We start from the raw sequence: 14,030 nt of genomic DNA, 5'->3' as shown, positions 1-14,030 counted from the left end.
TGTTCCGTTTATAATCCACTTCTCTTTTTTATTTATTGATTTATTTATTTAACATTCCATTGTTTTAATGTTCGTTATTCGCTGTTTTCCAGCCAACAATCTCTTCCACACCTACCATTATCATCTATTTCCGTCGATTTCGTGTTGCTGGTGATATTTTTGTGCCATTGGCTATCTTTCTCTGCCACACGAAAATTTTTTGGGACATTTCTGCGCCACCCGCGATCTTTTTTGCGGCACGCGCGATCTTTTTTGCGGCACGCGCAATCTTTTTTTCGCCACTCGCTATCTCTGTTTATGAACAACGTGTGTTCTTTTCCCCTGATCTGGACATAACTTGCATGGATTGGTCAAGTTTTTTCGCATTTTTCTTATTTAGTGGTCTTCCTTTGGTATTGAACATTACCAACACAATTCCTTACTTTCTCGCCTTTCCTTCCGTGTTTTATTCCTTCTTATGATTACTATTTTAACTTTAGTTATTTAATTTCCCTATCCACCAGTTACCCACTATGTACCCTAATCCTATACCACATTATTTACAGTCATTCCGGAAACATGCATTCACCATAGCCAAACTGCAATCCCACAGACTTTTCCTCCAGTCCTGCTTAACCTTTGGAATTAGCCCTAAAGGACTTACCGTAAAAGTTCCCATCTCTGGGTGCAACTCCTCCTTCCACCAGTCTCTCCTGGACTTCCAGAACCTTCAATCCTTAGCCCTTAACCAACTTGTCCTGAACCTCTACACTATTTCATGTAACCACCACTCCCAACAGCTCCTATCTCTCTTCAAAGTCCTCCACCTCTCAAACCCTTGCTTGGAGAACACACTCAGGAACATCATCCTAGAAGCCAGCTGCAAACTTGAGTTCCATGCCACACACCACCTGAAAAAATTATCCACAGTGCAACACCTAAGAAGTGGGGTCCCTCTCCCTATCCCTCACAAACACCAAGCACAACAGAACCTTCAACAAACCCCCCTCATAGCCAACAAACCTAGCCTAGCCACCCTACTCAATCTCCACATCCCAGCACATACCCCACACAGACCAAATCTCAACTATAACCACAGTCAAATGCCACATATCACCAGTCCCAAAACAGTTCTAAACCTCTCATCCAGATCCCTCTCTCCTCCAGAGACATCTGTTCTATCAAAAGGCTTAACCTTTAGCCCCACGCCTAAATTCAACCACACTGCCCTGGTTAAAGATCTCCTCTCATTCACCCGGAACCTCAACTGGAAATATCACTTCACTACCCAAACACAGCCCCCAATTACTAGACCCAGTGTTGAACCTTGTCTAGAACAGTTCCGACCGCCTTCTCAAAGGGATCCTCCTCCCCTCCCCCAAAACCATCCCTTGCAGACATTTCAGGAATTCCTCACATCCAGTGTTGCCTCCCAGTCCTTCTTGATGAACATCCCGACAACCCCCAACGTCACCCCAGCTGAATCCCGTGCCATTAAGGAGCTGAAAACAGACCGCTCTATTGTCATCCTCCCGGCGGATAAAGGCTCCACAACTGTGGTACTTGACCGTGTGGAGTATGTGGCAGAAGGACTGCGTCAACTCTCCGACACCTCAACCTACAAAGCTGTTACCCAGGATCCCATTCCCTCCATCCAGACTGAGCTGCAGAAAATCCTAAAAATCCAAGGTCCCTCACAAGGCCTCACAATGGCTTCCATAGACTTACTCACTCTACCAGAGCCACGTACCCCTACCTTCTACCTATTACCCAAAATCCACAAAGAGAACCATCCTGGCTGTCCCATTGTAGCAGGCTTCAAAGCCCCAACAGAACGTATCTCAGCTCTGGTAGACCAACACCTCCAACCTCAACCTATCACCCGCAGACTCCCATGCTACATCAAAGACACAAACCACTTCCTAGAACGCCTCAAATCCATTCCCACTCCTCTCCCACCTGAAACCTTTCTTGTCACCACAGATGCTACATCCCTTTACACAAACATCCCACATACCCATGGTCTCTCTGCCCTTGAGCACTACCTCTCCCAATGCCCACCCGAAGATCTTCCAAAAACCTCGTTCCTTATCGCACTTACCAACTTCATCCTCACCCATAATTACTTCACTTTTGAAGGCCAGACCTACAAACAAATCAGGGGAACAGCCATGGGAACCAGGATGGCTCCGTCCTATGCCAACCTCTTCATGGGCCGCATGGAGGAGGCTTTCCTGAAGACCCAACAGCTGCTTCCCCTGGCCTGGTATAGGTTTATAGATGACATCTTTGTGGTCTGGACTCATGGTGAAGAAACACTCCTCAATTTCCTCCATAACCTCAACTCCTTTTCGAATCTGAATTTCACCTGGTCCTTCTCCAAAACCAAAGCCACCTTCCTGGATGTTGACCTTCATCTTGTTGAAGCTCACATCCACACACCTCTGTCCATATCAAACCCACAAACAAACAACAGTACCTTCACTTTGATAGCTGCCATCCATTCCACATCAAACGATTCCTTCCCTACAGCCTAGGTATTCGTGGCAAACGTTTCTGCTCCAGTGATGAATCCCTCAACAATTACACCAATAACCTGACCAGTGCTTTCCTCTCCCGCAACTATCCTGCAGACCTTGTCCACAAACAGATCTCCCGAGCAATACATTCCTCAACGTCCAACAACAATGTTCCTACCCCCAGACCACACAGAAGCATCCCCCTTGTCACCCAATATTATCCTGGCCTCGAATACATCAACAGATTACTCCGCCAGGGATATGACTTTCTCAAGTCAACCCCTGAAATGAGATCATCCCTTGACAAAATTCTCCACACACCACCCAGAGTTGCCTTTCGTCACCCCCCTAACCTCCGTAACATCCTTGTTAAACCCTACAATATTCCCAGACTACCTTCTCTACCCAGCGGTTCCTACCCCTGTAACCGACCCCGCTGCAAAACCTGCCCCATGCATCCCCCAACAACCTCCTACTCCAGCCCCGCTACTGGTAAAACATACACAATTCAAGGCAGGGCCACGTGTGAAACTACACATGTCATTTATCAGCTGACATGCCTGCACTGCACAGCCTTTTACATCGGTATGACAACAACTAAACTGGCTGAGCGCAATAACGGACACAGATGAACTGTCCGCCTGGGAGATGTCCAATACCCTGTAGCAGAGCACGCCCTCCGGCATAATTCTAGGGACCTAGGAACCTGCTACACCGTATGTGCCATTTGGCTTCTCCCACCCAACACCAGTCCCTCTGAACTGCGGAGATGGGAACTTGCACTCCAACACATCCTTTCATCCCGCCATCCCCCTGGACTGAACTTACGTTAAACAACCTCACTCCCATTTACTCTTCAGTCTTCTCCTCTTTCCCTTTCCTCTTTAGCATTCACGCATCTTTTCATCCTACATAGTTGTGTTTATCTTTATACTATATACCTCTTTACTTCTGTATGCATCCTCTTTGGTTTGAAGCTGGCACAGTACTTACAGTAGAATATCTTTGGCTTCCCTCTGACAACCATGCCTCCATCCTTGCTACCCACCCTGTTTTCCTTTTCCTTTCCCTGTTGCTTCATAACCTGGGTTGTGAGTAACTAAATCCACTTTCCCTTCTTCCCTTTCTTTCCCCCCTCTCCTCCCTGATGAAGGAACATTTATTCCGAAAGCTAGGAACGTAAATTTTCGGTTCTGTTTTTTGTGTATCTATCAGCTGTACTGAGCTGAGGTAAGTACTGGCCAGCCCCTCTATCTCTTTGTTAGTGTTTGTTTCACATCTTTATATGAGATTTTCCATTAAGCATATAAATCAATTAGGTTAATACATGCTGAACATTGGTACTCATATGAATATCAAATTATTAAGCCATAAAAATATTTGGAAATTAATTCAATATTTGAAGAAACAGACTGTGGAAAGTGCAAAGAAATGAGCAAAGGACAGAACATAAATTTAAACTAGAAGTGTTACCATGGTGGATGTGGGCCTCTGATATGAGCTAATACCGAAGAACCAGGTCTTGATGTAAATTCCAATGTAAATGTGTGTCAGTAGATGATGTGCTCTGTGCAAGAGCGGCACACAGTCAAATGGAAGCTGTGTGTGTTGGTACAGCAACAAACTAGCTTGCTCACAGGTGATATTGTGAGTGGACCTATACACAAGAGCTGTCTGAAAAGTTTCTTGGCCTTGCCCGGATATCACACACTAATTGCCTGCCTTTTTTCCCCCTTAAGTTGGTATAAATGTTAGCCAGTCATTTGAAGCAGTTGTGGCATGTGTGGTGTCGAAAATGGAAAAAACTGAGTATTGTGCAATGATTAAATTCTTCCTGAAAGAAGATTTAACACCGACCAAAATTCATTTGCAGCTTGTACATGTGTTTGGTGGCTCTTCACCTTCAATTTCCACCTGAAAAATAGGGAGTTGAGTTTAAACACAGCCGTGAAAGTCTCCAAGAAGATATACATGAAGGACCCCCAACAAGTTCTTGAAATTGCTAATGCTCTAGGGTTATTAAAGGAACGTGTTGGTCACATCTTGCACCAGGAACTGAACATGAGAAAGCTTTGCCCAAGATGTGTGCCATGTGCGCCAACTGTGGATGACAAACACATTCACATAACACTTTTTCAAAAAGAGCTTAGTGCACATCAAGAAAAAACATAAGTGACTTTTTGCATTGATATGTGGCAGTGGACGAAACATGGTTTCACCACTATACACCTGAATCCAAATAGAAGTTTATTCAGAGGACGGAAGTCAGTTCTTCAGCTCCAAAGAAGGTAAGGACAGTGCCCTCGATGGGACTGATGATGGCATCACTGTTTTGGGATGCAAAAGGAAAAGAAAAAGATAAAACCATAACTGGAGAATACTGCTCTCAACTTCTAACAAAACTGGATGCAAGCATCTGCGAAAGTAGACCTGGATTAAAGAAGAAAAGAATGATCTTCCAGCAGAACAATGCACCTGCCCACAAAAGGTTCTCGGCAACGGTGCTACTGAGGGATTTGCACTACAAAGTGCTGGAACATCCACCTTATTCGGTAGATTTGGCTCCCTACGACTTGCATCTAGTCTCAAAACTGAAGACATTCCTCGCTGGTCAGCACTTTTGGTCCAATCGAGAAAACATTGTCACTGTAGATGGATACTTTGCAGCACTTACAGATGAATAATACAAAGAGGGAATAATGACACAGGAACAATGCTGTATAAAATGTATTGATATTACAGAAGATTATGTTGAAAAACAAAACTTCTTTGAAAGCACAAATTGTCGGGTCACTATCAGGCCGAGAACTTTTCAATCTGTCTTGGCGCATGCTGTGCTGGTGAAACCCTTTTAACTGACATTCAGATGAAATACTGTAACCAAAAGGATGCTAAACAGTACTTGTGGTTTCATAATATCAAGGTCTTACACATGTGGAGTCCACAATAAAGGCTGCACGGAAAGGAAAGAACGGTACTGTAGCAGCAACAGTAGTAGTAGTAGTAGGAGGAGGAGGAGGAGGAAGAAAGAAAGGGTACCTCTGCACTTGATAAATGATTAATTCATCGGTTTCTTCCCTCAGGAAGTATAAAGTTTTTCATTTTTATTAGATTTTTCAGGTTCCAAAACATCTGATGATAGATGGTGAGATGAGTCTTTGTAGTATCTTCTCTTTTGCTGAGCCTAAGAGAAATACCATCCAACCACACCTATTTGCTCCACCCAATGATCCACATGTATATTGATCCATATTATTTCAAGATAACACAATTCATATGGAAATGAAGCCAAAATTTCAGAACTGCAACCATATGGTCCAAACATCTGTATGTAAATCTACATGAACAAGATATTAACAATAGCCATGAAATCACTCTCCACTCAACCAATAAAATGGATCATGCAGAATTACAGAAAACAAAGTGTTGGAAGTATGTAAATATTTAGTGGAACATGAAATCAACAAAAACATAACTTTTTAACTCAGATGTTTTTTCTATGAACTGAGACATGACTTACTAAAGTCTAAACTTCATGAAAAGGAATTTACATATGTGGTTTAAATGTCTTATGAGATTGAAGGCCTCTTTTATTGCATTGCCAGTTTTCCGTAGAACTTGCCCGAATGGGAAGGCATAAGAAATTTATTCTGGACAAAAAAAGGATTCTAGTGTCAAATAGCTGAAGCTAAAATCATTGTAAGGCAAGTAGCACTGGGGAAAGAATAACTTTCTGAATAATGCCCAATCCCCCTTTCAGTATATTCAAAAGGGAATTAAAATCATTCTTAACTCTCAAATGTTTGTACTCACTGAATGAATACTGATATTAAAATGTAGCTATTCTTAAATGTAGGCCTAACTCTTCTATCTATACGATGTACTATTCTGAGGTGATTGTAATAGATATTGTTTTTGTAGCAACATGCTGTAAATTCAAATACCTATACTATGTAACAACTGTATGTTGCATTATGAAGTATTGTACCATATATTGCCAAGTGTATCACCTGTAAGCGGCTTCTTGTACATGTGAATTACAAATTGTATAAAAATGCTATGGCATTTGCAACAGTCATCAGTTGGTGACTATATGCAATAAAAGATAATAAATAAATAAATTTCTTCAACTAAACTGGTGGTAAATTTTAACTCTTGTGTGGGGACAAAACATCAATGAAGAGGTTAAATATAAATTGCCAGATTTTATAAAAGGTTATACTCTAAAGTAACACATTCTCATACTGAATTCATGCACAAATTTTACGAAGTATACCAACATAGATTGTCAACAAATGCAGATTGTAAATATATTGAAACACAGATATTACCTGAGGTAGAGGAAAGTGAGTAGTATACAAAAGATGACGAGATTGAGATTCTATACCACCCACATCAGTAGCTTCTGTATGAGTTACGGATGACATAGGTGGAGGCACTACAAGGTGCGGAACTCCATCATCTTTCGGCGAATCTGGTGCATCCTGTAAGTAAATAATTTTAAATCAGTTTTATTAAATTAGCTACTTAAAAGAAGTGATAAAGGCATCATACAAGAATTTAATTATTACCAAAGAATTCTGCTGCTCTTCTTTTATGTGCTGCAACAGCTTATCCAGTTCATCATCTATCTTCCTGTCATCATAATCAGTATTGCGACCGTGGTCCTACAGCAAAAAACTCTTCATAACTATGAGTAATTAAACAATAATAAAATGCAAATACTAAGACTTACTAAAACTTAAAATATCTTCTCTAGCAATGCCTTCAGCCAAGTAATTCACATCTAAGTTACAGTAATTATTCTACACCAACTACAAATCTGCCCTGGCTTCACACTGATAGCACTAAGTACTTACGGCTGCATAACTTGTTTCGCATGGTGGTAACTTTATTTACAGGGCACTGTATAGAATTATGATTGAATTTCAGGCAAGAACGTTAGGCAACTGAATATCTCTTTCAAATAACACAACACACACCAGGAAAATTCTCAGGAGGCACAAATGTTGTATGTTCTGTATTTAATTGGTGTTCAAAGTGACATCTCATGACAATGATGGAAGCTGCAGGCTATCGTCCATCTGGTCCACCTTAAATCGGTCTACATAATAGTAAAAACAGTATTAAAATCCCTACAGTAATTCCTGGGATTAACCTTCAAATATAAACCAAAAAACACAGCAGCAGACTTTAATTTGTAAAATATCTACCAGAAGAAGATTTGTACAGCCTCTGGTAATAACAGTTTTGTGTGGGTCAATGGCCTAGTGCAAGTCTTTCAATTAGGTGTCACTTCATGACTGTACTGAACAACATTGACTTCATCCATGAAGCTGCATGGACAACACAAAATGTACAAACCCCAAATGGAAAACAACAGGTCACACAAATGTGACAGTAGCATCTGAGACTGAGTTGAGAACTAGTGCTGCTGCAGGAAGCAGTGAAGATTCCTCATAAATCACTCTACATATTAGCAAAAACTGTATCAAAATTCCTGCAGTAGTTCCTCAGATTTAACCCAAAAATGCTATGAGTATTTGTAGATTGGTGCACAGATTTTGTAATTGGTGCAAATTATCTAACACAAAAGCATAAGGGAGAAAGTCAAAGAATGGGCATTGTATTTCATACATACGTAAAAACTGTTTTAGAAGAGGGAAGTTTCTGTTTTGACACACATATCACCTTTACTGACATTAATCCAAATTATCGAAGGTATTAGCTTACATGAAATGACATATGACAAGAAGTGATAAAAGAACAGTACACAACAGAGTCTCAGCCACAAATAAGTTCCTTCTTTATGTCATTATCAACAGAGATTTATGATGACAATATTGCCAGAGCTTCAGCATCAGATAACAGTGCCTCCTCGGCTGTTGTGGACTGTATCATTGTAGATCAAGATGACAGCAGCAAATAACTTCAAGATGACAGCAGCAGATAACTGGTAAAGTACACACCATTCTACAGTCAATGTAGCATATAAATTTCCAGTAGAGTGTATACATTAATTTTTGAATAAGTACTGTAATGCATATGTGTAACAGTGTATATGTGAGGCTTCTTTAATGTAATCATAGAACTTGTATTGTAACTTTCATTTGTTTAATATGATTGTTCATTATTGTAGTACCACCGCATTAGTTGCTTTTAAATTATACTGTACGGTATTTCATAGAACATCACAGTACATCTTGTTTTTGTTTAATCTCCATAATAAGCTGGAGGTTATATTTCTAATTATAGCTCCATAAACCTAACTATTTTAGAACAAATTTCTGGAACTCTCCTCAATTAGAACAAATTAGTTAGGTATCACTGCACTATATAACTTGTAGAAAGAAGTGAACTTGCTATCAGGATACTTAAATTAATTTTTATTTGCTTTCATCTTACATGTTTGTTTAATTAGAAACTTTAAAAAAGCAGGCAGGACAGATAACTGTTATGCAACATCAATTTTCAACATTATATACTAAACACAACAAAGAAATTACATAGAACACTAACAACTGACTTGGCATTTGACCCCACATTTTTATTTGTATGACATCACCCCAACACACACACACACACACACACACACACACACACACACACACACACACCTTGGGAATCAAGTGTAAAACCAATATGTGTAATTTAGAGATGTATAAAACCAAGTATATGCATATAGAACAAAGTGCATGGATTCTACTTTTGATAATGTTTCAAAATCCACTGTCCAGGAAGCTTCCAATTATTTCATTTAGGAACTTATTTTCTACAAAATAATGGATAGGTATCAACACTACACATTACTCACTGGCGGGGCATATGTAGAGCTTTCATCATCTTGAAGCATTGAATTTGGATGTCCTGTACGACCATCTGCTGGAGTGGCTGGTTTGTTGCTTGTAGGATGTGGAGTACCAGGAGGGTGAGTGCCTGGACCACTAGTATTCAGGTCACCACGAGAAATCAGTGTGCACAGGTACACATCATGTGAGAAGATATCATGCCTGATCAATTCAGCAAAGAGATGCACAAGATTTGTGAACATTGCACGATTTTGGGTTGATGGGTTGTCATCTGTGAAATTTTTTTCAAATATCAGACACTCATTCACTTGTTAGTACAGAATATGTTTGTGTTAAGACAAAAATATTGAACATTAATGCACACATCACAATAACAGCCTACTGACAATTATCAGTATTCTCAATTGTTCAAGGTTAATATTTTGTCACTTTGCCTTTTGTTTACTCGAATAAAATTACTGGCTAGGCAAACTGAACAGATAGTACTATGCTTTTTTATCTAACGCAAAAATATTGAACAAATTAATAAACACTTAAGAATGAGTAACATGTTTAAAGAACTGTCCACATTAAACCCTTTAACCACCAATAGTACCTGTATTTTAGAGCTACCATCCCCTTCCGCACCAAACCTACTCCACAAACAGATTTTCCATGCTATATCTTGACACACCTCCCCCATGAACCATGGACCTTACCATTGGTGTGGAGGCTTGCATGCCTCAGAGATACAGATAGCCCTACCATAGGTGCAACCACAATGGAGGGGTATCTGTTGAGAGGCCAGACAAATGTGTGGTTCCTGAAGAGGGGCAGCAGCCCTTTCAGTAGTTGCAGGGGCAACAGTCTGGATGACTGACTGATCTGGCCTTGTAACACTAACCAAAACGGCCTTGCTGTGCTGGTACTGCGAACGGCTGAAAGCAAGGGGAAACTACGTCCGTAATTTTTCCCGATGGTATGCAGCTTTACTGTATGGATAAATGATGATGGCGTCCTCTTGGGTAAAATATTCCAGAGGTAAAATAGTCCCTCATTCAGGTCTTCGGGCAGGAACTACTCAGGACGTTGTTACTAGGAGGAAGAAAACTGGCGTTCTACAGATCGGAGTGTGGAATTTCAGATCTCTTAATCGGGCAGGTAGGTTGTTGTTGTTGCTGTTGTTGTGGTCTTCAGTCCTGAGACTGGTTTGATGCAGCTCTCCATGCTACTCTATCCTGTGCAAGCTTCTTCATCTCCCAGTACCTACTGCAACCTACATCCTTCTGAATCTGCTTAGTGTATTCATCTCTTGGTCTCCCTCTACGATTTTTACCCTCCACGCTGCCCTCCAATGCTAAATTTGTGATCCCTTGATGCCTCAAAACATGTCCTACCAACCAATCCCTTCTTCTAGTCAAGTTGTGCCACAAACTTCTCTTCTCCCCAATCCTATTCAATACCTCCTCATTAGTTACATGATCTACCCACCTTATCTTCAGCATTCTTCTGTAGCACCACATTTCGAAAGCTTCTATTCTCTTCTTGTCCAAACTAGTTATCGTCCATGTTTCACTTCCATACATGGCTACACTCCATACAAATACTTTCAGAAACGACTTCCTGACACTTAAATCTATACTCGATGTTAACAAATTTCTCTTCTTGAGAAACGCTTTCCTTGCCATTGCCAGTCTACATTTTATATCCTCTCTACTTCGACCATCATCGGTTATTTTACTCCCTAAATTGCAAAACTCCTTTACTACTTTAAGTGTCTCATTTCCTAATCTAATTCACTCAGCATCACCCGACTTAATTTGACTACATTCCATTATCCTTGTTTTGCTTTTGTTGATGTTCATCTTATATCCTCCTTTCAAGACACTGTCCATTCCCTTCAACTGCTCTTCCAGGTCCTTTGGTGTCTCTGACGGAATTACAATGTCATCGGCGAACCTCAAAGTTTTTACTTCTTCTCCATGAATTTTAACACCTACGCTGAATTTTTCTTTTGTTTCCTTTACTGCTTGCTCAATATACAGATTGAATAACATCGGGGAGAGGCTACAACCCTGTCTCACTCCTTTCTCAACCACTGCTTCCCTTTCATGCCCCTCAACTCTTATAACTGCCATCTGGATTCTGTACAAATTGTAAATAGCCTTTCGCTCCCTGTATTTTACCCCTGCCACCTTCAGAATATGAAAGAGAGTATTCCAATCAACATTGTCAAAAGCTTTCTCTAAGTCTACAAATGCTAGAAACGTAGGCTTGCCTTTCCTTAATCTTTCTTCTAAGATAAGTCGTAAGGTCAGTATTGCCTCACGTGTCCCAACATTTCTACGGAATCCAAACTGATCTTCCCCGAGGTCGGCTTCTACCAGTTTTTCCATTCGTCTGTAAAGAATTCGCGTTAGTATTTTGCAGCTGTGACTTATTAAACTGATAGTTCGGTAATTTTCACATCTGTCAACACCTGCTTTCTTTGGGATTGGAATTATTATATTCTTCTTGAAGTCTGAGGGTATTTCGCCTGTCTCATACATCGTGCTCACCAGATGGTAGAGTTTTGTCATGACTTGCTCTCCCGAGGCCAGGTAGGTTAGAAAATTTAAAAAGGGAAATGGATAGGTTAAAGTGAGATATAGCGGGAATTAGTGAAGTATGGTGGCAGAAGGAACACGACTTCTGGTCAGGTGGATACAGGTTATAAATACAAAATCAAATAAGGGTAATGCAGGTGTAGGTTTAAAAAAAAGTGCAGGTAAGCTACTACAAACAGCGTGGTGAACGCATTATTGCGACCAAGATAGACATGAAGCCCACGCCTACTACAGTAGTACAAGTTTATATGCCAACTAGCTCTGCAGATCACAAACAGATTAATGAAATGTATGATGAGATAAAAGAAATTACTCAGATAGTGAAGGGAGAAGGAAATTTAATAGTCATGGGTGACTTGAATTCAATAGTAGGAAAAACAAGAAAAGGAAATGTAGTAGGAGAATATGGATTGGGGGTACGAAATGAAAGAGGAAGCCGCCTGGTAGAATTTTGCACAGAGCATAACTTAATCACAGCTAACACTTGGTTCAAGAGTCTTGAAAGGCGTTTGTATACATGGAAGAGGCCTGGAGATACTGGAAAGTTTCAGATAGATTATATAATGGTAAGACAGTGATTTAGGAACCAGGTTTTAAAATGTAAGACATTTCCAGGGGCACATGTGGACTCTGACCACAATCTATTGGTTATGAACTGTAGATTAAAACTGAAGAAACTGCAAAAAGCTGAGAATTTAAGGATATGGGACCTGGATAAACTGAATGAACCAGAGGTTGTAAAGAGTTTCAGGGAGAGCATACGGGAACAATTGACAGGAATGGGGGAAAGAAATACAGTAGAAGAAGAATGAGTAGCTTTGAGAGATGGAATAGTGAACGCAGCAGAGGATCAAGTAGGTAAAAAGACGAGGGCCAGTAGAAATCCTTGGGTAACAGACGAGATATTGAATTTAATTGATGAAAGGAGAAAATACAAAAATGCAGTAAATGAAGCAGGCAAAAAGGAATACAAACATCTCAAAAATGAGATCGACAGGAAGTGCAAAAGGGCTAAGCGGGGATGGCTAGAGGACAAATGTATGGATGTAAAGGTGCATATCACTAGGAGTACTGCCTAGGGAGAATATCAATGAATATCAAGAGCTCAGATGGAAAACCAGTTCTAAGCAAAGAAGGGAAAGCAGAAAGGTGGAAGGAGTATATAGATGGTCTATACAAGGGTGATGTACTTGAGGGCAGTATTATGAAAATGGAAGAGGATGTAAATGAAATGGGAGATAAGATATTGCGTGAAGAATTTGACAGGACACTAAAAGACCTAGGTCGAAACAAGGCCCCGGGAGTAGACAACATTCCATTAGAACTGCTGATAGCCTTGGGAGAGCCAGCCCTGACAAAACTCTACCATCTGGTGAGCAATATGTATGAGACAGGCGAAATACCCTGAGACTTCAAGAAGAATATAATAATTCCAATCTCAAAGAAATCAGGTGTTGACAGATGTGAAAATTAATGAACTATCAATTTAATAAGTCACAGCTGCAAAATACTAACATGAGTTCTTTACAGACAAATGGAAAAACTGGTAGAAGCTGACCTCGGGGAAGATCAGATTGGATTCCGTAGAAATATTGGAACACATGGGGCAATACTGACCCTATGACTTACCTTAGAAGATAGATTACAGAAAGTAAAATCTACATTTCTAGCATTTGTAGACTTAGAGAAAGCTTTTGACAATGTTGACTGGAATACTCTTTTTTCCAATTCTGAAGGTGGCAGGGGTAAAATAAAGGGAGCAAAAGGCTATTTACCACTTGTATAGAAACCAGAGAGACGTTATAAGAGTTGAGGGGCATGAAAGGGAAGCAGTGGTTGAGATGGGAGTGAGACAGAATTGTAGCCTCTCCCCAATGTTATTCAATCTGTACATTGAGCTAGCAGTAAAGGAAAGCAAAGAAAAAGTTGGAGTAGAAATTAAACATCAGGGAGAAGAAATAAAAACTTTGAGATTTGCTGATGACATTGTAATTCTGTCAGAGACAGCAACCGACCTGGAAGAGCAGCTGAACAGAATGGACAGTGTCTTGAAAGGAGGATATAAGAAGAACATCAACAAAAGCAAAACAAGGATAATGGAATGTAGTCAAATTAAATTGGGTGATGTTGAGGGAATT

General features: G+C 40.3%; 1 protein-coding gene across 1 annotated transcript in view; it reads right to left on the bottom strand.

The window, feature by feature from the left end:
• Positions 1–14,030, bottom strand: part of LOC124774951 (mediator of RNA polymerase II transcription subunit 12) — a 365,571-nt gene that overhangs the window by 267,504 nt on the left and 84,037 nt on the right. Inside the window, exons 13-15 of the mRNA XM_047249660.1 lie at positions 9,313–9,578; positions 7,070–7,165; positions 6,830–6,982 (exon numbers count right to left, since the gene is read on the bottom strand). Of these exons, the coding sequence (XP_047105616.1) occupies positions 6,830–6,982; positions 7,070–7,165; positions 9,313–9,578 (515 nt within the window). The remainder of the gene's footprint in view (positions 1–6,829; positions 6,983–7,069; positions 7,166–9,312; positions 9,579–14,030) is intronic.

Source organism: Schistocerca piceifrons, chromosome 2 (genome assembly GCF_021461385.2).
Source record: "Schistocerca piceifrons isolate TAMUIC-IGC-003096 chromosome 2, iqSchPice1.1, whole genome shotgun sequence".
Lineage (NCBI taxonomy): Eukaryota > Metazoa > Arthropoda > Insecta > Orthoptera > Acrididae > Schistocerca > Schistocerca piceifrons.
Note: the sequence above shows the minus strand (reverse complement) of the source record. Positions and strands in the feature narration are given on the sequence as shown.